We start from the raw sequence: 24266 nt of genomic DNA on the forward strand, positions 1-24266 counted from the left end.
TGGGGGACATAAAAAGGTGTTCAGTGTTTGAATATATACAGGCCTCCGCTGGTGATTATCTCATTAACAAAATGTTCTTAATGAAGAATAATATAGATAGAAATGTTTACCGCAGAGTTTGACTCAAAATTAAAGAAATTATTGAATATTCTAATTTAAAGAATTTTCTTTATTCTTAGACTTAAGTCTAAGAATTGTTTGGTGAATACGGGCCTAGGTGTATTTCGGATAGGCTTTCGAACTTTTGCAATTAACGATGCGAAACAAAAAAAAAACGTACCAAAAATGCATATGTCTGTAAATATCGCTACATTTTATACATGTCCCAGAAAATCGGCAAAAGTCCCGGACAATTTAACTCAATGTCCCGGAATTGGTCTGAAAAATTATGGCATGTATGGCCAATGTTAAAGTTTTCGGACGGATGGACAGATGCCATATATTAGACATTTGACCTTGAAGGATGACCTTGACCTTCACCTTTCACCACTCAAAATGTGCAGCTCAATGAGATGCACATGCATGCCAAATATCACGGTGCTATGTTAAATATTAAAAAAGTTATGACCATTAAAGTGTTCGGACGGACGGACAGACAGACTGACAGTTCAACTGCTATATGCCACCCTACTGGGGGCATAAAAACAATTATTTGGTACACAAGTCACAAAGCTTCAAATAAATATTAAAATTAGCAACCTTTTTTCCAAAGGCAGCAACAAACACTGCAGGGCTAGATTGAACTTTACCGGTACGCAGTTGTTTACAACCATCGACAAAGCAGGGGTTTGGGGGCGGCAGCCCCCGATACTAAAGAAATATATAGGATAATAAGGCGTTGTGTAAGTTGTTATGTGTTAGGTGTTAAGGGTTAGGGTACGCTGTTTGATGTTAAGTGTTGCGTACCGTTAAAGTTCAAGCGTCCCCACTGCAGAATAAGACAGTACATAAAATAATTATGCCAACGCAAAAATCATGAAAAGACTATGGCTGCAATTTATATCGACTATATAAGACAGTAAAAGCATAAAAAGGGGTAATATAAAGCAGCATGCCACAGAAACATGTTGGGTCTGACACTCAACTATAAACAGTTAAAAATTATCCACCAGATACGGGCAGAAAGTCAATCCTTGCATTTGGAGGACACGCAGACTTCAAACGATGGACATTGGAATCCCCGGCAATAAGAACACGAACATCGCTGCTGCACCAGACATGTTCTTCACCTGAAATAGTCCAAATAATTAGACGTAAGCTACCTACTTGCAATAATCCAACTCCCAGCTATTGACCCTCCGATGTATTGTTGTATAAGTCTGAATAAACTATCTGTCTGACTGTCTAAATCTAAGCCGTCATCGTCCCAGTGAAAAAATCTGATTTTGAATAGTTGGACATGATGCCCTGATGTCAAAATACGAAATGACCCGCGTAACACCGACCGTGATTTTCAAGAATCTTTAATAAATTGATAATTTAAGGTAAATAACATTTCATATAATTATACATAATTCCCTCGTTGATAATTAACAGCAAACGATGAATGTTTTTGACACCCTTTTTATTTCAAGTATGCATGCAAAGCCGAATAAAATCGAGAGGGTCCGCTATATACGCTGTTTCATCATAAATTTAACACCCTTTCTGTGTTATAAACAAGAGCTGAAATCGTTAATTTATTAAGATTTATTTATAATAAGCTTTATTGATATGTTTCGTGAACAAAATACTACAATATATTCCATAAAAATTATAATAATCATGGCAAAGGAAATTCAATGGCCGGTTTCTAAACAAAAGCATAATCGCCAAGACCGTAGCATCAGTTCAGTGCGTTAGGAACGCGCGCTACATTCTTCCGCCTTCATTCCTTAATTACTTTCGTTTTTAAACAATTTTTTTTCTATCGTATACAGAATTCTATTCTCCTAAGCAAGATGTAATTTTTAAAACTGAACTCCAAATATAAACGCTACAAATTGGTATTAAGTACGAACATGTCAACCGTAAATCTAGATTCTAAAACTCCAAAACGGTATGATATTTGCAAAAGTTAAAGTTATAACTCGCCGGGCTGTCGAAATCAGAAGAACGCTACAAATTGGTATTAAGTACGAACATGTCAACCGTAAATCTAGATTCTAAAACTCCAAAACGGTATGATATTTGCAAAAGTTAAAGTTATAACTCGCCGAGCTGTCGAAATCAGAAGAACGCTACAAATTGGTATTAAGTACGAACATGTCAACCGTAAATCTAGATTCTAAAACTCCAAAACGGTATGATATTTGCAAAAGTTAAAGTTATAACTCGCCGGGCTGTCGAAATCAGAAGAAAACCTTAATATATATTTTTATATCTGTTTACTACGTAACGTAAGCTTTCTAATGATATATAATTTGTAAAAATTGGCCGAGAAATAAAACTATAATTCAACAAAAGACGTGAGTGGGTACATCAAAATGTATAACCTCGGCGCTTCGCTGTACGCTAATTGTACAATATCGATAGCCATAATACGGTAAAACGCGCGGTGGTAAAACATAAAATGTGTATTTCTTGTGTTTATCTCGCTATAAATCCATTAATAACAACGGGAATATACTAAAACGTATATTTTTTGAAAGAGGAATTAATAAGCAACAAGATAACCTATAAACCAATAAAATCGGATGAATAGTTTTTGCATAAGATTGAATTTACTACAGTAAGGGTCAAATACTCGACTCATCTCCTAACAATATACACTCCGTGATACAACTGGTAGTTTTAACACACACATATAGGTTCCATTTAATTAAAGAGTACAGAAAGCTAAAAAGTGATGTGGTTTGTTGTACAACAACAATTGGTTATGTGTAACCTATTCAAAAAATAATTTGGTTCAAGATAATTCAATGTAATTCTATAAACGACAAACACACTTCGTGTGTTGTGTATGTTTATTTTTAAAAATGTACATAAGTGGTTTAAAAGCACAATTTTTACACATTTAAGAGGTACTCGCTCACATTTATGTCTAATTAATTATAATTTTATGCATTAGCAAAGATTTAACGAGAAAAACTGAAGTTTAAGTTGAACTCAAATTGCTATAGGAAAACGACGGTAGCCGTTTAGACGTAAGCGGGGTAGCTTACTAGTTCTTCTTGAATGCTCTGCGCTTTTACGAGTACATACGTATTATTTGCAAAAGTTAAAGTTATAACTCGCCGGGCTGCCGAAATCAGAAGTAAAACTTAATATATATTTATATATCTGAAAACTACGTTACGTAAGCGTTCTAATGATATATAATTTGTCAAAATCGGCCTAGAAATGAAACTATAATTTAACAAAATACGTGAGTGATACATCAAAATGTATAACCTCGGCGCTTCGCGTTCAGTAAGCGGAACGTTTTACGAACGTTCGGAACAGTTCGCGCGTTTCCGTAACTGAACGGACCGTTCGGCGAGAACGTTCCGCAACGAAACGAAACGCATTTGTTAATATGGCGTTGATCTTAAGACTGATTAGAGGCAGTTACTGCAATAATACACTGATCAGAAAGTTTCAGATGCCCCTCGGACACTGATTTCGAAATTCAAGGGTCCCGACGAGGGATCATTTAGTGGCATGTGGAAAGCACTGTTACTTTTGTATACACATATGGTAAAATGACTTAAAAGCTTAAAATATGATGGCTGGTTGATCTGTTTTTAGGTGTTCGATGGACCCATGAAGGGATATTGTTGATGCTGTCTCTTTATGAAGAACATAAACAGAAATTTGATTCCGCATCCTTCAAAAACAAAAACGTGTGGAGATTGATAGCAGAAGAGATGGCACACAAAGGAGTTACTGTCACAGGTGAAGCCTGTGACAGTAAATTCCGGTTGATAAAGTTTAAGTAAGTCTTTAATTTGTATTATAGAAGAGGGGAAATATGGTTTTTGGCCTGTCAGTCATTCTGTCTGTCCCAAACCTTTAACATTGCGCATAAATTTTGCAATATTGAACAATATTGTGTATTCATGGAGCTACACATTTTGAGTAGTGAAAGGTCAAGGTCATCCTTCAAAGTCAAATATATGGGTTCAAAGCGCAGTAGGGGCATTGTGTTTCTGACGAACACATCTCTTGTTATTGTTAGTACAAAGGAAATCATGTAACAGGTGAGGCATGTGACAGTAAATTCCGGCTGATGAAGTTCAAGTAATATGCAATCCATATTATGCAACTTTTTCTGTTATTCATCTTTCTATAGATACTGTTATTTTGTTTTTGTTTAAATGTCTTGCTTGGATTGGTTGAATGACACGAAAAACACATAGAACTGGAAAAGTGATAATTGAGTTCAATGTCATGTCTAAAAATGAAGTGTTTCATTCATTTTATGTCAACTAAAAACAAAATATATTCAATAATTGCATAAATCAATTTATTAAGCCTGATGAGTGTGTTTTTTCAGGTACAAGAAGATAGTGGACCAGCATGCCACTAGTGGGAGCGGGCGAAAAAACTGGGAATACTTCCAAAGGATGGATGAGCTATTTGCTGGAGATCCATCTGTTAGACCAGCGATGGTTGTGTCGTCAATGCCAGGTTAGTTTTTTTATTAAACCCCCCTTCGAAGAAGAGGGGGTATATTGCTTTGCTCATGTCGGTCGGTCTGTCGGTCCGTCCACCAGGTGGTTGTCAGACGATAACTCAAGAACGCTTGGGCCTAGGATCATGAAACTTCAAAGGTACATTGATCATGACTTGCAGATGACCCCTATTGATTTTGAGGTCACTAGGTCAAAGGTCAAGGTCACGGTAACCAGAAATAGTAAAATGTTTTTTTAATGAAAACTCAAAAACGCATACGCCTAGGATCATGAAACTTCATGGGTAGATTGATCATGACTTGCAGATGACCCCTAGTGATTTTGAGGTCACTAGGTCAAAGGTCAGTATGACCCGAAATAGTAAAATGGTTTCCGGATGATAACTCAAGAACGCATACGCCTAGGATCATGAAACTTCATGGGTAGATTAATCATGACTTGCAGATGACCCCTATTGATTTTGAGGTCACTAGGTCAAAGGTCAGTATGACCCGAAATAGTAAAATGGTTTCCGGATGATAACTCAAGAACGCATACGCCTAGGATCATGAAACTTCATGGGTAGATTGATCATGACTTGCAGATGACCCCTATTGATTTTGAGGTCACTAGGTCAAAGGTCAAGGTCACTGTGACCCGAAATAGTAAAATGGTTTTCGGATGATAACTCAAGAACGCATACGCATTGGATCATGAAACTTCATAGGTAGATTGATCATGACTTGCAGATGATTCCTATTGATTTTGAGGTCACAATGTCAAAGGTCAAGGTCACTGTGACCCGAAATAGTAAAATGATTTTCGGATAATAACTCAAGAACGCTTTTGCCTAGGATCATGCCACTTCATAGGTACATTGATCGTGACTCGCAGATGACCCCTATTGATTTTCAGGTCACATGGTCAAAGGTCAAGGTCACAGTGACAAAAATCGTATTCACACAATGGCTGCCACTACAACGGACAGCCCATATGGGGGGCATGCATGTTTTACAAACAGCCCTTGTTTATTTTTTTATTATAATTAAGGGTTAACTGTTAAAAAAGGTTGTGATACAATTTATGAGATTTCCTGTGTAGTATATATGCACTGAGACAATTTTCTAATAAAATAATGTATTGTTTTAGTTTATGTTCTTGTAAGCAAATAAGTTTTTATGTCCCCCTCCTCGAAGAAGAGGGGGTATATTGTTTTTGGCCTGTATGTCTGTCATTCTGTCCCATCAATTTGACCTTGGTCATAACTTTTGCAATATTGAACATAGAAACTTGATATTTGGCAAGCATGTGTATCTCCGTGTATCTCATCATCGACATGGGTCTGCAGATTTTGAGTGGTGAAAGGTCACGGTCGGTCATTCTTCAAGGTCAAAGGTCAAATATATGGATAAAAATCGCTCAAAAGGGGGCATAGTGTTTCTTAAACATATCACTTGTTATTTAAAACATGCATATACCATCTCACTTGTAACCATGCTGTTTGTTTTGTTGCAGTTCAGCAAGATGTTACTGTAACTGTAACTGCAAAGCCGCCACCTGGGCCACGTAGACCCACGGTTCATAAAGCACCAACTCCCCCTCAATTGACCAGCCAGCAGGAAGGGCAACCACCCCTTCTACAGAGGGGACTGATGAGCTTGTTGCTACCCCTCTCATCAGAAAAAGAAAAAGAAGTGGGAGCCAAGACCCTCCAGAATGGTTCCGGAGCTACATGCTACAACATTCGCAAAGACTTGACCGCTTGGATGCCCATAACGAGCGTTTGACTGCTTTGGCAGAACAAAAAAATCGTCTACTGGAGCGACTTGTTGAGGCTCTGACCTTCAATAAAAGTTGAACTGTCTAGAGATTTGCATTACTCCTGCAAACAGCGAGTGTAAATATGTTGAGTTGTGTTTCGTCATTGTCTCATTGTAAAGTATCCAGTTATTTTATGCCAAGATGAACTTGCATTATGGAGAATTCAGAGCTGATCTTTTATCTATGTATATAATAAATTATTATAATTGTCATTGTGTTATTATTAAATTCTCTTTGTTTACGATTTTCTTTGGTTAATTGAACATATATGTATCATTTAGCGCATTCATATAATACACTTTAAATCTGAATAATTTATTTTGTTGCCATACCAGTTAAGCTTAATATGTTAGACGGTTCTTGTGAAAACACAAACTTTAAAGGGGCCTTTTCACAGATTTTGGCATTTTTTAACTTATTCATTAAATGCTTTATATCGATAAATGTAAACATTGGATCGTAAAAGCTCCAGTAAAAAATCAAGAATAAAATTAGAAAAAGGAAAAGAAGATTGCCCAGACCAGGTTTCGAACCAGTGACCCCTGGAGTCCTGCCAGAGTCCTGAAGTAAAAACGCTTTAGCCTACTGAGCTATACCAAGTATACACAGTTGAAGTATTTTATACCTTATATAAGCAATCTTCGTAGTTTCACAAAATTTAACGACAAAAACAGAACTCTCCAAATTATTCAATCGTTTCGCGTTGCAACGCTTTATAATTTTTAGGTTTTAAAATCGTCAAAAGATGCATATAATGGCAATATTAGACCATGGTAAATGTTCAGTATTACTGTTTCCTCACAAATATCATAACTAAAACGAAAATTTGCGAATCTGAAACAAATTTTTTCAATTTTGTCAATTTACCAAAGCGTGAAAAGATCCCTTTAAATCAAAGTAGCATATTAATGTGTGTTAGTAATAATTACACTTTAAATTAGCTTCCACTTTATTATGTTGGTAATTTTGTCATTGCTTTTATTGCAAATTCATTCAACATAAAGTGTCACCTAGGTTTACTCAAGGAATCGTATTTTACTAGCCGTAGACTCGCATATGCAATTGTTCATGAGAAGTCGTTTTCTCCTTAAGGTGGAAAACCTCCCCATAAAGTTAAAAACAATACCTTCTTGTGCTAATGATAGGGCTAACGCGTGTATCACCCACCGACACATAATTAAAGGGGCTTTTTCACAGATTTTTGCATATTTTGAAGTTAGTCATTAAATGCTTTATTTTTGATAAATGCAAACTTTGGATCTTAAAAGCTTCAGTAAAAAATCAAGAATAAAATTTAAAAAAAGGAAAAAATGTAGCTCGCACCGGGGCTCGAACCAGTGACCCCCGGAGTCCTGGAGTAAAAACGCATGAGCCCTCTCGGCTATTCTGCCGAGTGTTAATGTATGCTGTATTTAATACCTTATATAAGCAATCTTCGTAGTTTTGTAAATTTAAACGACAACAACAGAACTCTCCAAATTATTCAATCGTTTCGCTTTGCAACGCTTTATAATATTTAGGTTTTTAAATCGTCAAAAGATGCATATAATGGCTATATTAAACTATGGTAAATGTTCAATATTACTATATCCTCACAAATATCATAACTAAAACGAATATTTGCGAATCTGAAACAACTTTTTTCAATTTACCGAACCGTGAAAAGATCCCTTTAAATATACATAAGACTTCATTAATGTGATGTCTGGATGTTTGAACACCTGTGACAAAGTAAATAAATTTATTACTTGTTTACATCTCAGTTCTCATAAAGGTGTTTGATACTGTTTCTCCAACTTTTTGTCAGTGAAAGCACTGAATGTAATGGACAGACTGCAATTAATTATATGGGCGTATTATTGTTATTTAAAAATGTTCATATTGCGCCAAAGTGTTGTAAACGCCATTGTTCATGACACAGAATATGACATTACAGGAAACAGCATTTTGTACTGTATCAAACATTAATGTTGCAAAAAAACTATACAATACTCAAATTATTGACCTTTTATTCTGCTCATAATCTTTCCAACAATACAAAACAATAAAGCATGCTTAATAATAGCAATACTCTTTGAATTTAAATAATATTTTCCAGGCGTTTTACCTTCACAAACTCATTAGTCCACCACAAAAAAACATCATCCTACAAAACAGGTATTGGCTTCCAATTGTTAATAACACATTAAGCATGAACATATGCACACATATCGAAGTAGGGATATCTCATCACAATTCCAGGGCAATGGCACGTCTCTTCTCCTCTGCTTCTGGGCGGGCCTGACCCGTCTCCCACTGCCTCAGAGGCATCCATGCCTATATCATCAAATGTGTCCACTTCAGGTTCTGTGTCTGACTCTCTGCAGAATGAAGTTGTGAAGGACACAACAAGCAGAGATCACGACGGGTATCTCCAGCTCCATGAGCATGTCCAAGTATTTCAGCCGCCGGAATTTACATTTCAATAGACCAATGGCACGTTCCACATCAACTCTTGTCGACGAATGGCACTTGTTAAATTTTTTTTGTAATTGATCCAAATGTCCATTATCTCTATATGGAACAAGGAGATGTCTTGTCAGGGGGTACGCTGAATCCCCGAGCACATGGAACTCATCTGGGAGATTTTCAATTGTTTGTGCCACTGGACTGTTCCTATATACACGGGCTTCGTGAACAGAACCTGGCCATCCTGTGTATATGTCCAAAAATTTCAAATTGCTGTCGCATACTACTTGGAGAACTAAACTGGCGAACCCTTTCCTGTTGAAAAATGAGGACCTATGCTCCGATATTGGAGCAGGACATGCAATGTGAGTCCCGTCAACAGCCCCTACAACACCAGGCATTCCACATTGTTGCTGAAATCCATCGGCAATTGTCTTAAGCTCATGCCGAGATTCCGGAAATTTGATGTGCTGCTCCATCATCGCAGACAATACTCTACATGTTGCAATGACTGTAAGATGTAAAGTTCCTGTAATTGAAATGGAATAATTCATGCTAGTGTTTAGCCTTTTTAAATGTAGCTTGATTACATTACGCTTATTTTGAGACTCACAAGTTCATTTTCTGGAAGAATCAAAAGTTGGTGTTTATGGAGAAGAAAATTAGAACGCTCAAAAATAGGGTGGAACCCAAAAGGTCCCCATCACTAGGACACTATGCCAGCTTGACAAATTATTAAGTAAATCATTAAATGAAGTGCAGCTTCTAAGTTAAGTCTCATTTTATTGTAAATACTGTTACAGTAACACATTTTATTAAAGGATCTTTCATAAACACTCATTTATTTGTTTATATACATATGAATGCTAGAGCCCTTTCCTGCAAACCGAGGAAAAAACTAACCATATTTGCAGTTGAGAAGGCATCAATTTTCTTTTGCTTACCTTTACTTATCCCAAATCGGTCAGCCACGCTCCTGTACGATTCTTGGTTCCCAAGCATCCACAAAGTTGCCAATATTCTTTTGTCCACAGACATTGATCGCTCACGTACCATAAAAGGTGCCACAGCTTCACAGAGTTCCTACAAAATAAATGAAACATACATTTACAATAAAAATTTCTTGCAAAAGAATGTGTAATTAATTTAATTCCCCATAAATAACTTTTATTACAATATAAACTTCCAAATATTAATACATATTGAACAGAAATAAACTTAGCTAAATTAATCATAAATAAACAATTCAGTAATCGATACTAAAGGGTCTTGTACGCCCCAGGCAGATTTTCCATCACTTAACACTTTCTCGGAGAAGTTTGGAAGTAACATACACCCAGTTTTTGTCACAAAAACTTAAAACATACAACACGTTCAAGTGGAGAATTTGGTTATTTGCACGATTATTGATTAAGAAACATGCATGATGTAAATAAATAGAGGTACAGGTAAGTAGTACCCCAGCCGACAATGACCAATCTAGCATACTATGACATAGCAGCAGGAATAACTGGATAACTGAAATGAATAGCCATAATTGAATATTTCAGTTATCCAGTTATTCCTGCTGCTATGTCATAGTATGCTTGATTGGTCATTGTCGGCTGGGGTACTACTTACCTGTACCCCGGGTACTCTAAAGTTTACTTACTTGTACCCTGGGAATGGTAAATATGCTAAAATGTACCCGGGAATTTTAACGCTAAATCGCTTGTAGGCTATTTATTTTTTTATCAATCATGTCAATTTTCTGTTTAATGGGCTCTATATTATCAGAACTCATACTCAAAAAGCATGTTGATGCTTTTTTTAAAGAAAAGTATGTTTAAGGTAAACAATATCGTTTCATGCTAATGGGTAGCATATTTTACGACATCGGATTTTGGACAGGAATACAGCTTGGGTACAGTCTAATATCGACCAGGTACATATAAGTATATTTACCGTACCCGGGGTACATGTTTGTAAACTTACAAGTACCCGGGGTACATGTAAGTAGTATGCGAGCAGACAATGACCAATCAAGCCATAGTATGTGGATAAGAATACAAACCAATAGCTGACAAACCTGATAGGTTGACCTTTGTAGTCGGAAATGTGACCTGAAATCTATGTCTGTATAGAGTGGAACAATTTGCTCAGCATAGCCTTCCACCCTAACTGGCTCATTTCTCTCATGGAACAACACACCTAAAAATGAATAAACTATAAATTTCACCCCCAAGACGTTTCCTCCCCTAGACGTTTCTCCCCCAAGACGTTTCCTCCCCAGACGTTTCTCCCCCAAGACGTTTCCTCCCCTAGACGTTTCTCCCCCAATAAATGTATGATTGTTTGGTTGAAGTTTATTCTTGATTTATTATCAAAATAATTATTTTGTTTATGAAGTTTTCAATTAACTTTATTTATGAAGCAGCTTGTTTGATTATTTGTTTGGTTTAACTGTGAATGGAATGCATGTAAATCATAAGTGTTGAGGAACTGTAGTTGTTTGTTGTTTTTAATCCAATTAATCCAATTAAAAAGGGTCAATTGGTGAATTGATTAAATGGTTAAATCACATTTATATTAATTTCAAAACTGTTTTCATTGTAACAGTTAAATATGATAAATAAATAAACTATATAATTGTCAACAATTATATTTTTTTCATGCATTTATATGTATGTATATAATAAAATGATTGGATGTCACTGTGAAATACAACAGATGCATCTATGACTACCATAGTTTGGATTCAAAACCAATTATAGCACTGTGGATGCTATTTTCCTACTAAAGGCTTTTATAGATAAACATTCAGTTCTAAAAAGAAACTATACTGTTGCTATATCGACCTTATGAAATGTTATGATTCAATATATTGAAACGGACTATGGTACAAGCTTATTAAGAGCGAAATAAACGGTAGATTGTTAAAAATTATTCGGTCTATGTATGATGAAGTGAAATTATGTGTAAGACATATGGGGACGTTGTCGGATTTCTTTTATTGCGAAGAGTTCACAGAAGATTTTTTAAACGAATACTGGGTGTCAAAATGAGTACCGCTAATTCAGCTGTATACGGGGAACTAGGGCGATACCCATTATATATAAATCGCTATGTACGAATAATAAAATATTTCATAAATTGTATACTGTTAAACAAACTAATTGTATATTATATTTAACACCTTTTAATGTACTAGTTTGGTCACTTTCGCATTACTATGCATGTGCTTATTGCTTATTATATTGTCAGTTTTGTATATGTAACGATGAACTGTAAATGTTCAAGTTATATGAATAAACTATCTGTTCCGATCTGTTCCATATATAAAACTATCAATTAAGTCAAATCAAATTTATTCATTAATAGTATTTAATACAGTGATAAACTATTTAAAAACGTTTTTTTTTGCATAATAATGTGCTAATCTCATCTAATCCCCCTGTCACCTAATCTCATCAATGCTGATTAAAGGGCTTGTATATTGCACCCATAATCTAGCTGTTATCTGTTGTACTACACTTGCTAATCTAATCAATGCTTGTTTATTGCACCCTAAGTGCCTAATATCTTGTATAATGGTAGGTGTGGTTGTTATTTAATATTAGCCAAATGATGAAAATGCTGTCACATTTTTTTGGCTTCAAATTAAATTAATTTTTAAATTGGAAGGTAAATGGTATTAATAAAGATCTATGACACACTGATAGTTATTTATCAAAATTATTTTTGAGAACTACAATTCAATATTGGCTGTAATAAATTATAATTTTAATGTCATATAAGAACTTTATTTACTCAAAATAAAAATGTGTTATAGTTATTATTCATTCTTAAAAATCATAACTTATGGCTTATTTTCATTATAACACTGCATTATGTGAATTGGGAATAAAACATCAATTTGGGAATAAATTGTGTTTTATCAAAAGTGCATAATATGCAGTTTTATATGTTGTATTTATCTAATTTTACAAATTATAATTAAAACATCGCCTACTGAATGTAATAAGTCATGTAACTGACATTTGTATACATTTTATACATTTTTACTTTTTTCCAATTTTGTGTTTATTAAGGTGACATACATCAACTGATAAAATATTAAGTCAACCTTTTTGGTAAAAATAATGTTTTTATCCAATTTTCGAAATTGACATAACAAACGCATGTCATTTTCTGAATGTAAAAAGTAGCGTAAGTGACATTTTGTTAAATTTTCACGAGAAGCACAAAGATGTTTTATTAAAAAAAATTCAATCACTGTTAATGAACAAGTAATGGAAAATATCTTATTAAACTTAAATTATAGATTTGTTTGTAGCAACATGAATTCATTAATTCAATAATAGTAATTCTTTACTTTGTAACATACCATTCCACTTAAAATGATCATCAAAAAAAAGGTGTTTGTTTACTCAATTGATTTATACAATAGTTATAATTGTTTAATTTGTAGCATACCATTCCACTTACAATGACCATCAATGACCATCAAAGAACATCAAAGGTGTGCTTTTACTCAATTGATTAATACAATAGTTATAATTATTATAATTTGTAACATACTTTTCCATTTAAAATGACCATCAAAGAACATCAAAGCTTTGATTTTACTCAATTTTTCAATGAGCTTAATTAATGCAAGAACAATTTAAGGCACTTATAAAATCAAGTATTAAATTTGTTAGAGGCTTTCCTAAACAACCATATAAAATCATTAATTAATATTTCAATTAGTCAGGACTCAACTAACATCATTTTTTTACACATAAAATGCACTCAATTAAAATACTAATACTTTATTTTCACTTTATTACAAATAACTGTTGCTAATATACATTTACATATTATGCAGACGTTTCACCCCCATTTTGAAACTGTTGCAATCGAACGGGTCGTTCAACAGACTGCGTTCCATTAATAAACAGAAAACCGGAAACGTTCCGCTTACTGAACGCACAAACCTCGGCGCTTCGATAAAAGATCGATAGTTACGACACGGTCACGTGACTTAGACACAACAAGATATTTGGCGTTACGGTCCCGTTTCTTATCCGTGTAATCTAGAGTCCGTGCAATAATTCAATACAGTCAAATCGTCAAATCAATGTACTAGTAAACTGAGTAGAAATTTAGATCATAAAGTGACATATTATGGATATAATCATGAGACTGGAGTTGGCGTGTAAAACTAAAGGTATTTCATGCTTTCTGTTAATTGTATTATAAAGGGCGTATGCTGCCGTTTTAATGAAATTTTTGGTTTATCTAGAATTTGATAATTTTTGGTATTGAGCTAGAACCATCTGTTGTAAATAGAAAAGAACAAACATGGTGGGTTACCAGTGTTCTATTCGGTCTATGTATGATGAAGTGAAATTATGTGTAAGACATATGGGGACGTTGTCGGATTTCTTTTATTGCGAAGAGTTCACAGAAGATTTTTTAAACGAATACTGGGTGTCAAAATGAGTACCGCTAATTCAGCTGTGTAGTGTTTTCACCCGGTTAGCTATTCGTGGGTTTTAATGCAATTATCCCAACCGCTAGCAAAGATAATATACTAGACTACTCACATGGGCATCGACTGGAATCCACGTCTGGACGGCACCAATCGTCCTCGTCGTCTTCGAGGGAACTTGTCGGCTTCACGCGTCGGCTCGTCGGGTACACTCGTCGGCTCGTCGGCTCGTCGGGTACACTTGTCGGCTCGTCCACGTCACGAAATGGCACTATACATGTACTTCTGGGAATACACTTCCAGGCAAACACGTACTTAAACACACAGCCACCGGCTTACATACACAGTCACAGACTCACTTATATCTTCAGGGAATGGCCCTCCCAGGTAAATACGTGTTGAACGCACATAAAATACAATATAACACAATACGCACAGGCTCACAGCTAGACACTGGCTTACATACACAGGCTAAACCCCCTGGAACTACTTACGTACTCAGGGTTACACGCACAGGTTCACAATTACAGGCTCACAGTTACCGACACACATATACAATACAATACCATATAATACAATATAAACTATACGCAGGCTCACTATTTCACACACAATACTCACATAGGGACATAGGCACATAAACACATCTACTCACCTCAACGTCCCGTGCACAAGAGACCGTACAAACTCGTGCTGCCCAGCATGCACTATATCGATTTGTCGCTGGTTCCCAGTCACGAGGTATGTGCGCGTTTTGTAGGCCGGGCACTGGCACAACACTCCTCCCACTTTTCTCCTTTTGGGACGACGCCACACAGCGAAGGAATCGTACCGGAGCTACCGATGAAGTAATAGTGCCCCTCGCGTAAGCACCTTGACCTAACACCTCAAAGTCAGGTCTGCATGCCGGCCAGCTTTCGTCCGACCTCTCTTTCTGCGCAACGTCTGCAATATACAACAACTAAAGTTAATGCATCTCCATTAAACGTCAGTGCCCATTGGCCTGTAATATAATTATTAAAACACTACACAAAAACAAATGTTTAAAATCCAGCGACAGGTCATCCTGTATATATTTATAATTTAAACAAACCGGTCCGTACCAACAAAAATAACACACCATTGACTTAAGTGTCTCAATATGCCTCTAAACTCGAGTGTATTAATATAAAAATCAATTCAGGTGCCTTATCAAAGCTTTTTGATTCAATATTCTAAAAAACAAGGTCAGGTTACTCCTGTCCTTTTCTTGTCTACACAATGAATGGACAGGAGCACCCACCTTACAATCCATTTTCACAAATTTTAACAAATAAAATAACTTATCAAATAAAATCATAAAACATCATACAAATACATCCCCTCGCAGCCCAAATGAGAAGGCCTACGCCCTCTGCATGTGACTGCATAATATAAATAAAAATCCTCTTGGTTATATTAAAATAAAAATCACAAGAAATTTAACTTTCTAAGGTAATAAAAATCCTCTTGGTTATATTATAATAAAAATCACAAGAAATGTAACTTTCTAAGGTACTACAAATGCGTTAAAATAATATCTAAGTGACAAAAAGGTTAAAAATATAAGAATAAAAATAATCTTATTATTGTCCAAATAATACATATAATTGCTTTTAATTTTATATAGAGAACATTCATTTTGCAACATAATCATTGACATTATATGGAGGAAAAGACAACTAAAATAAAACTATTGTACCCACTACATTCCTCCAACTTTTCTCCTCTTGGGCCGCCACCGTACGGTCGCACCCAAGGCAGAAGAGATAGAGACTCAAATGGGACCATGATCCCCCTCCCGCAGGCACAGGAGTGCCAGCGCATAGCAGGGTAAATACAGACCGCTGCATTCTAGCGGTTAGTGACCAATATGTTTCTTGCATAAGAAAATTTCCATCACATTAGTTAATTAAAAAAACATTATTGTCGGCTATCGTCCGACAATTGCTTAATCAAGAAAAAACATTCTTGTTGGCTTTCGTCTAACAAGTACAGTCCCTTAGGTATTAGAATGTGGAGATCACACTGAGAAATAATGTACTTTACAAAAATAAAAACAAAATAAAGTGTACATGCACCTGGAAACACCTCCGGCCATTAACAAAAAATGAAATTGATGCATCATGACAGTTGCCGTCAAGCATGGTCACATAAAAAATTCAAAAGACCTGCAATACCACTTCCGGTCACAAACAGTATGGAGTGTGACAGTGGTCGTCCGACAGTTAAGTCGATGCGGCTAATTCCGTACGGGCGTCTAATTTCGTACACTATAAATTTATTGTTTATATCTTCTATGTTTGGTTACACAACACTGAATTACGCTATATCGCTTATAGTACTTTTTTCGCTTGTTTAAATGTGCGCTTTGTGAAATCGATTGCCGATGACGTTACTGTCTACATCCGATTGGCTGCATACGTATTTGGCGCGAAATTTTAAATTTCCCGCTTTCTCCCGCATCATCAGCAAGCGCTCAGAAACGACAACTCCAACGTTAATAAGATTATCTTAGTTGTTATGAAATGTGTGCGAGGTTGTGTGTTAAAAATAATTTATGAAATATTTTTTCTTTCTTTTTAAGCTCAACATATATGTTAAAATCGTATTATTGTTTTAGTAATATGTAAAATAAAAGTGTACGAGATTACCCGCATTAATTTTTACCAGTAAAAGTTATGTGCGGGTAATTTCGTACGCATTTATACGAAAACAATATTGATAATAAGGTCGATATATCTATTAAAATTTTTGGAATGAAAAAAGTGTTTTAAATGTTTATACAGAAAAGAAATGTTCTATGTAGTTGTTGTTTATTTGTTTACAGACATGAGTTTCCAATTTAGAACAACCCCACATGCGTTGATGTTGAGATCAATTGGATTTGGGGCGACCGGCCTGAAAATACACGTTCTTTTGTGCCAGTTGTTTTTGCGTGAAACGCAATATGAACATCATCTTATTTTTGACGTTTTCACCAGACTGTCAACGCTACTGACAGAAAATGTGTATAATCAGCAGGTGATATGGAATGCATATTGCAGTCTTGATAGGGACGAACTTAGCATAGTGCATCTCGCATGGAACGTTGTATGAGTTTTGCAGGACTGTGACTTGCTTGACCACGTGGACGAGATTAGAGCCAACACTCTTTAATAGAGCTTCCGTATTTTCTGTAAAATGATCAATAAATTTCCAATTATGAGTTGTGTTTGTTTTCTGTCATTTACAGTCCACAATGCCCAAAATGTATTCTCAAAAGGATATCCTCGATGCTGTGGGTGCGGTAAGACATGGGATGTCGTACCGGAAAGATTCTAGCAAATTCGGTGTCCCAGTCATGACCATCCAAAACCGGATCAGCGGCAAAGTCGACGAATTGGCACAAGCTGGGCGACCCACAGTCATACCAACCGAAGTTGAGGTGGAGCTAGTTGAAAAAATTAAACGGGCAGCGAACATGGTGTGTAGCTGTTTCTATGTACACTAGCCTGTTGAAACTGTTTTTGTGATTCATGCGTCATGTTCAATACACATTATGTTTTTAAAATGTTGGTAAGTTTAAATAATAATCAATGAAGATTTTTAAAATTAACATTTCAAACGTCCTGTTGCGCTTATTGGCCGTTGTTAAAACCAAACAGACGCAACGCAAAATGTGGTCTCGATTCCAAGAAGCGGACATTAAAGCACTGTGCCTAATACAGTAGCAAATTGTTTCCAACGATAAAGCGGATTTAATTTATAAACCATTTGCATTTATTAATTGTTCTTTACTCCGTTACTTATATCATAAAAACTCCGTATTAATTATTGGTCGACAATGCGAATCTTATTTTGTTTCACAGCACCCACATGTATTAACAAATTAAACGATCAATTTATTGATATAATGCGGTGATATTCATCATATACATCATATATTATTATTGTTGTAGGGATTTGGAATAACCAGACGAATGTTGCAGGTGAAGATTGGCAGAATCGTCCGTAAGCTCAAAATTAAGTCCCCATTTAGAAATGGCGTTCCTGGCAAGGATTGGATTGCTGGATTTTTGAAGATGCACCCAGACGTAAGCCATAGGACACCACAGGCCTTATCGACATGCAGAGCAAGGATGTTAAATGCAACTGTGACCAATAATTATTTTAACAATCTTACTAGGCTGCTTGAGTCTCTCTCTTTACAGGACAAGCCTGTTCGCATCTGGAACATTGATGAAACCAGCGTTCCACTTCTGCACAAGCCTGCTAGGGTGCTTGGGCCGTCCGGTGCGAAAAATATTCCCGGAAGGGTTGGGAATAAGCGGGAAAATGTCTCTGTCCTGGCCTGTGTTAACGCTGCTGGAGGCGAGATCCTCCCTCTGGTTATTGTAAAGGGAAAAACGTACAAAAGTTTGTTATCTTACAATACTGAGGACGGAGTTCCCGGCAGCGTTTACACATTCCAGGAACGAGCTTGGATGGAGGATACATTCGGTGAGATCTGGTTTCGGGGCCATTTTCTTAAACACTGTGGTCCAGCGAGGCCCCAGCTTATAATTGTGGACTCTCACTCTTCCCACGAGACACTTGGTCTCATAGACGCTGCTATAGCTAACGATGTCCATCTCTTAGCGTTTCCACCCCACACAACCCAGTGGTTGTGTCCTTAGGACAAGTCCATATTCGGTCCACTTTCATTGATTAACATTGCGGTTATTAACAGATACTGAGTCTTCACTGTCACTCTCTAGCACAACAAACAATTAAACTTACTAAAACAGCAACACAAATCAAATAAAACAACAATTACAAATATAAATATGAATTCGTTAAAAACTTTTAGTGTTGCTTACACGTACATTATGAATAAGATGTAAATTACAGAATCAAATTTCTAATATGCACATACAAAAAATACGAATTCAACATGATTTAACATGAAAATATTTTATTTTAAAACAAATTTAATTTCATATTTAAGTTTCTAAAAAATAAAGTAGTAATTATATCCAATATAGGTATCGATATTTCTATCACAAACCCGTCGAGATTGACATTGGTATACTTTCTTTTGCGTGTACGGAATTACCCACACACTGTACGAAATTAGACTCGTGTAGGTTAATGTACATGACAACAATTTCTGAAGTATCCAATCAAAACTCGCGATATAAAAAGCAAGTTAAATATAGCCCAATGGTCCCGGCGTCCACTGCAGTTTTCATTTCTCGGTAGAAAACAGCCGATAACCGTCCATATTGATTCTTGTCCGAATGCGTACGGAATTAGCCGCATCGACTCTAGATAAAAAATAAGAAATGGAAGAAAGCACTTTCCCATAGATTCATGGAAAATAAAAGAACCCATCCCTGAGTGAGCAAAGCACTCTATATACAACATTATAAAAAACAAAGTACGGATTGCACAACAAATCTGGGACAACGCGTTACTCCCATGTATTAAACCCTCTTTTCACAGAACACTGTTCATATTAAGAATTTCTATTTTAAACAAAAATGGGGTAACACCGGAGGTCAGATAAAGTTTGCATGAAAACATCCTCAGAGAAGTAAAAAGAATCACAAAAATCAAGTGCAACTGCGATTGCAGTTCCGAGATACTCTCCTCCAGGGTATTAATCTCTGCGGCAATCTCTTACTATATTGCTGTTAGCATTAAGTGACAGCCATTTTCTTACAATCTTTATTATCTTAGGTTAGGAAGGAAATCTAACAATTGCATATCCTCTGCCCACAATCTTGGGTTAGGAATTTTTATCCTTAGGTAGTTATATTCATATTATTATTATTTATCTATTTACTCGTACTGTTCATTTATTATTATTATTATACTATTATTTACACTATTGAATCGTCTGATGCATTTATCTGCTAAACGTTATAGATGTTGAACTCTATTAAGGGAGGTAACTAAACTGACACACTGCACTCAACAAAACACCAAAGATTAACCAAACACACCGGCTGGGACAGCTTTTAATACTATTACAATAAATGGATAAAGAATGAATCAGAAAACCTCTAGCAAAATCCACATTATCTTAATTGTTTCCGTGTAGTTTGATTGTATGCTGATATCTATTCTTTTTTTAGCAGATGGCACAAATACAAATTTCTTCTTTACAGATGTTTTTATTTTTAATTTTGTTCTGTCTGCTATTCACACAACATTTCACAAACCATGCAACGTTTCACAAACAGTAAATTGCATCACATCGATTGTAAACCATTTACTTGTGCAATCACGAGGTCCATGGAAATTGTTTGTGAATAGCAGAGACAAAACAAGTTGCTTTTCCCTAGCTACCTTATGACTCCAAAATGACAAAAATCGTTTATATTGAAATACATGTAGTTTGTGTCTGTGCATTTTTTGTACAGTAAACATTTTTATTGGTAGTTCTTTAAGATGTATATGTTTAAGACCGGATATGCTGCTATTACCTTAGTTCAATTGATTGGATTTTCAGCATTTTTTAAAATAGTTTTGCATTATATCTGTTTTCTGTAAGAGAAGTGCTAGGGAAAAGCAGGATACCAGGAAATACAATTTGGGACGACACTTTATGCCTATTCATTAAACCCCCATTTCGCAGAGCACTGCTCAGATTAATTTCAATTTTATAGTTCCAACAATATTGCAATAAAAGACGGGACTTAAACTGAGACAATAGAACATATATATTCAAAACAATCTAATCAAATTAATCAAAATGTTTACGAGAACTATTACTTATATACACCGCGTACTCTATGTAATATTCATAACAACAGCTTTTACTACTACTACTACTACTACTACTACTACTACTTCTGCTACTACTACTACTACTACTACTACCACTACTACTACTACTACTACTACTACTACGACTACTACTACCACTACTACTACTGCTGCTGCTTTTAGTGTTACGACTAGAGATACTCCGCGTACACCGTAATACGTTATCAACACCGCGAATAGATGAACACAGACTTTAAATTAAATTTGATGCGACGGTCCCAAACTAAATTTCACGATGCCGATTTATTTGCAACAAAGTTATATATAGAACTAGCCTAACCGTTTTAAAACACAATTACACAAACCCCATCCGTACTACAATTGTAGTGTTTTCACCCGGTTAGCTATCGTGGGTTTTAATTGCAATTATCCCAACCGCTAGCAAAGATAATATACTAGACTACTCACATGGGCATCGACTGGAATCCACGTCTGGACGGCACCAATCGTCCTCGTCGTCTTCGAGGGAACTTGTCGGCTTCACGCGTCGGCTCGTCGGGTACACTCGTCGGCTCGTCGGGTGCACTCGTCGGCTCGTCGGGTACACTTGTCGGCTCGTCCACGTCACGAAATGGCACTATACATGTACTTCTGGAATACACTTCCAGGCAAACACGTACTTAAACACACAGCCACCGGCTTACATACACAGTCACAGACTCACTTATATCTTCAGGAATGGCCTCCCAGGTAAATACGTGTTGAACGCACATAAAATACAATATAACACAATACGCACAGGCTCACAGCTAGACACTGGCTTACATACACAGGCTAAACCCCCTGGAACTACTTACGTACTCAGGGTTACACGCACAGGTTCACAATTACAGGCTCACAGTTACCGACACACATATACAATACAATACCATATAATACAATATAAACTATACGCAGGCTCACTATTTCACACACAATACTCACATAGGGACATAGGCACATAAACACATCTACTCACCTCAACGTCCCGTGCACAAGAGACCGTACAAACTCGTGCTGCCCAGCATGCACTATATCGATTTGTCGCTGGTTCCCAGTCACGAGGTATGTGCGCGTTTTGTAGGCCGGGCACTGGCACAACAGCTGTATACGGGGAACTAGGGGCGATACCCATTATATATAAATCGCTATGTACGAATAATAAAATATTTCATAAATTGTATACTGTTAAACAAACTAATTGTATATTATATTTAACACCTTTTAATGTACTAGTTTGGTCACTTTCGCATTACTATGCATGTGCTTATTGCTATTATATTGTCAGTTTTGTATATGTAACGATGAACTGTAAATGTTCAAGTTATATGAATAAACTATCTGTTTCTGTTCTGTTCCATATATAAAACTATCAATTAAGTCAAATCAAATCTATTCATTAATAGTATTTAATACAGTGATAAACTATTTAAAAACGTTTTTTTTGCATAATAATGTGCTAATCTCATCTAATCCCCCTGTCACCTAATCTCATCAATGCTGATTAAAGGGCCTGTATATTGCACCCATAATCTAGCTGTTATCTGTTGTACTACACTTCTAATCTAATCAATGCTTGTTTATTGCACCCTAAGTGCCTAATATCTTGTATAATGGTAGGTGTGGTTGTTATTTAATATTAGCCAAATGATGAAAATGCTGTCACATTTTTTGGCTTCAAATTAAATTAATTTTTAAATTGGAAGGTAAATGGTATTAATAAAGATCTATGACACACTGATAGTTATTTATCAAAATTATTTTTGAGAACTACAATTCAATATTGGCTGTAATAAATTATAATTTTAATGTCATATAACAACTTTATTTACTCAAAATAAAAATATGTTATAGTTATTATTCATTCTTAAAAATCATAACTTATGGCTTATTTTCATTATAACACTGCATTATGTGAATTGGGAATAAAACATCAATTTGGGAATAAATTGTGTTTTATCAAAAGTGCATAATATGCAGTTTTATATGTTGTATTTATCTAATTTTACAAATTATAATTAAAACATATCGCCTACTGAATGTAATAAGTCATGTAACTGACATTTTTATACATTTTTACTTTTTTCCAATTTTGTGTTTATTAAGGTGACATACATCAACTGATAAAATATTAAGTCAACCTTTTTGGTAAAAATAATGTTTTTATCCAATTTTCGAAATTGACATAACAAACGCATGTCATTTTCTGAATGTAAAAAGTAGCGTAAGTGACATTTTGTTAAATTTTCACGAGAAGCACAAAGATGTTTTATTTAAAAAATTCAATCACTGTTAATGAACAAGTAATGGAAAATATCTTATTAAACTTAAATTATAGATTTGTTTGTAGCAACATGAATTCTTTAATTCAATAATAGTTTCAAAGTTTCAAAGTTTATTGGCAATCCGGCATTCTGCCTTTGGCCAAGAACATATATACAATAGAAATATGGCCAAGACAGGGAATCATGCAATAATACATTTAAACATGAGCAAATATGACAATCAAAAACATATATGTTTGACTATTAAATACAGTTATGTCTTTTAACATGCAATTATACAACAGCTAGATGATTTAAAGTATCACATCTAAGTTTGAACGCTTCAACTAAATATTTCGCAATGCTTTTTAACTTAAGAACATTTTTGGAAGACATCATTAATATGTATTTACTTATGGAAGGCCATGGTGTCCTGACATTATATTTTACACGCAAATCATTATATAATGGACAACATAATAAAAAGTGATATTCGGATTCACAAACATTTTGGTTACAGAGTTTACACTTGCGTTCTTCTCGGGACAGCCTACTATATCTGCCAACTTCTATTTCTAGATAATGGGAACTTAGACGAAATTGACTCATTTGGATTCTTAACTTTTCATTAGATATACAATCAAGGTATTTTTCATATTCGAAGCTTTTTTAAATTTCAAGTACATTTCCATTTTGGACTGAGAAGCTAAAGTATCGCTCCATTCTTGAACAAATTGGTCTTTTAATCTTTGGTTTACCATGTGAGAAATGTCGCACGTGAAATCAGATAAATAAAGCGTATAACCCAAACCAAGATTGTCTAAAGTTGACTTCAAAGCATGACACCATAGATTATTTTTCGTACAATTGAAATTGGTTAAAACATTCATTTGTTCCATAAAAACTTGGTAC

At 35.4% G+C, this 24266-nt stretch overlaps 2 protein-coding genes across 2 annotated transcripts; one reads left to right on the plus strand and one right to left on the minus strand.

Moving 5' to 3' along the window:
* Positions 1-1064: 1064 nt before the first annotated feature.
* Positions 1065-6592, plus strand: LOC127878459 (uncharacterized). The gene is made up of 4 exons (XM_052424984.1): positions 1065-1125; positions 3709-3895; positions 4457-4590; positions 6090-6592. The coding sequence occupies exons 1-4, from the start codon at positions 1065-1067 to the stop codon at positions 6359-6361; spliced, it is 654 nt and encodes a 217-aa protein (XP_052280944.1). The 3' UTR covers positions 6362-6592.
* Positions 6593-8387: 1795 nt separating this feature from the next.
* On the minus strand, positions 8388-22225 carry LOC127878460 (uncharacterized). Its single transcript, XM_052424986.1, has 7 exons — positions 22070-22225; positions 21520-21688; positions 14954-15243; positions 14414-14612; positions 10912-11033; positions 9788-9926; positions 8388-9372 (listed from the first exon to the last, which is right to left on the minus strand). Exons 1-7 carry the CDS (start codon positions 22223-22225, stop codon positions 8735-8737), a joined length of 1713 nt encoding a protein of 570 aa, XP_052280946.1. The 3' UTR covers positions 8388-8734.
* Between the last annotated feature and the right edge of the window lie 2041 nt (positions 22226-24266).

Source organism: Dreissena polymorpha, chromosome 4 (genome assembly GCF_020536995.1).
Source record: "Dreissena polymorpha isolate Duluth1 chromosome 4, UMN_Dpol_1.0, whole genome shotgun sequence".
In the NCBI taxonomy this organism is placed as follows: domain Eukaryota; kingdom Metazoa; phylum Mollusca; class Bivalvia; order Myida; family Dreissenidae; genus Dreissena; species Dreissena polymorpha.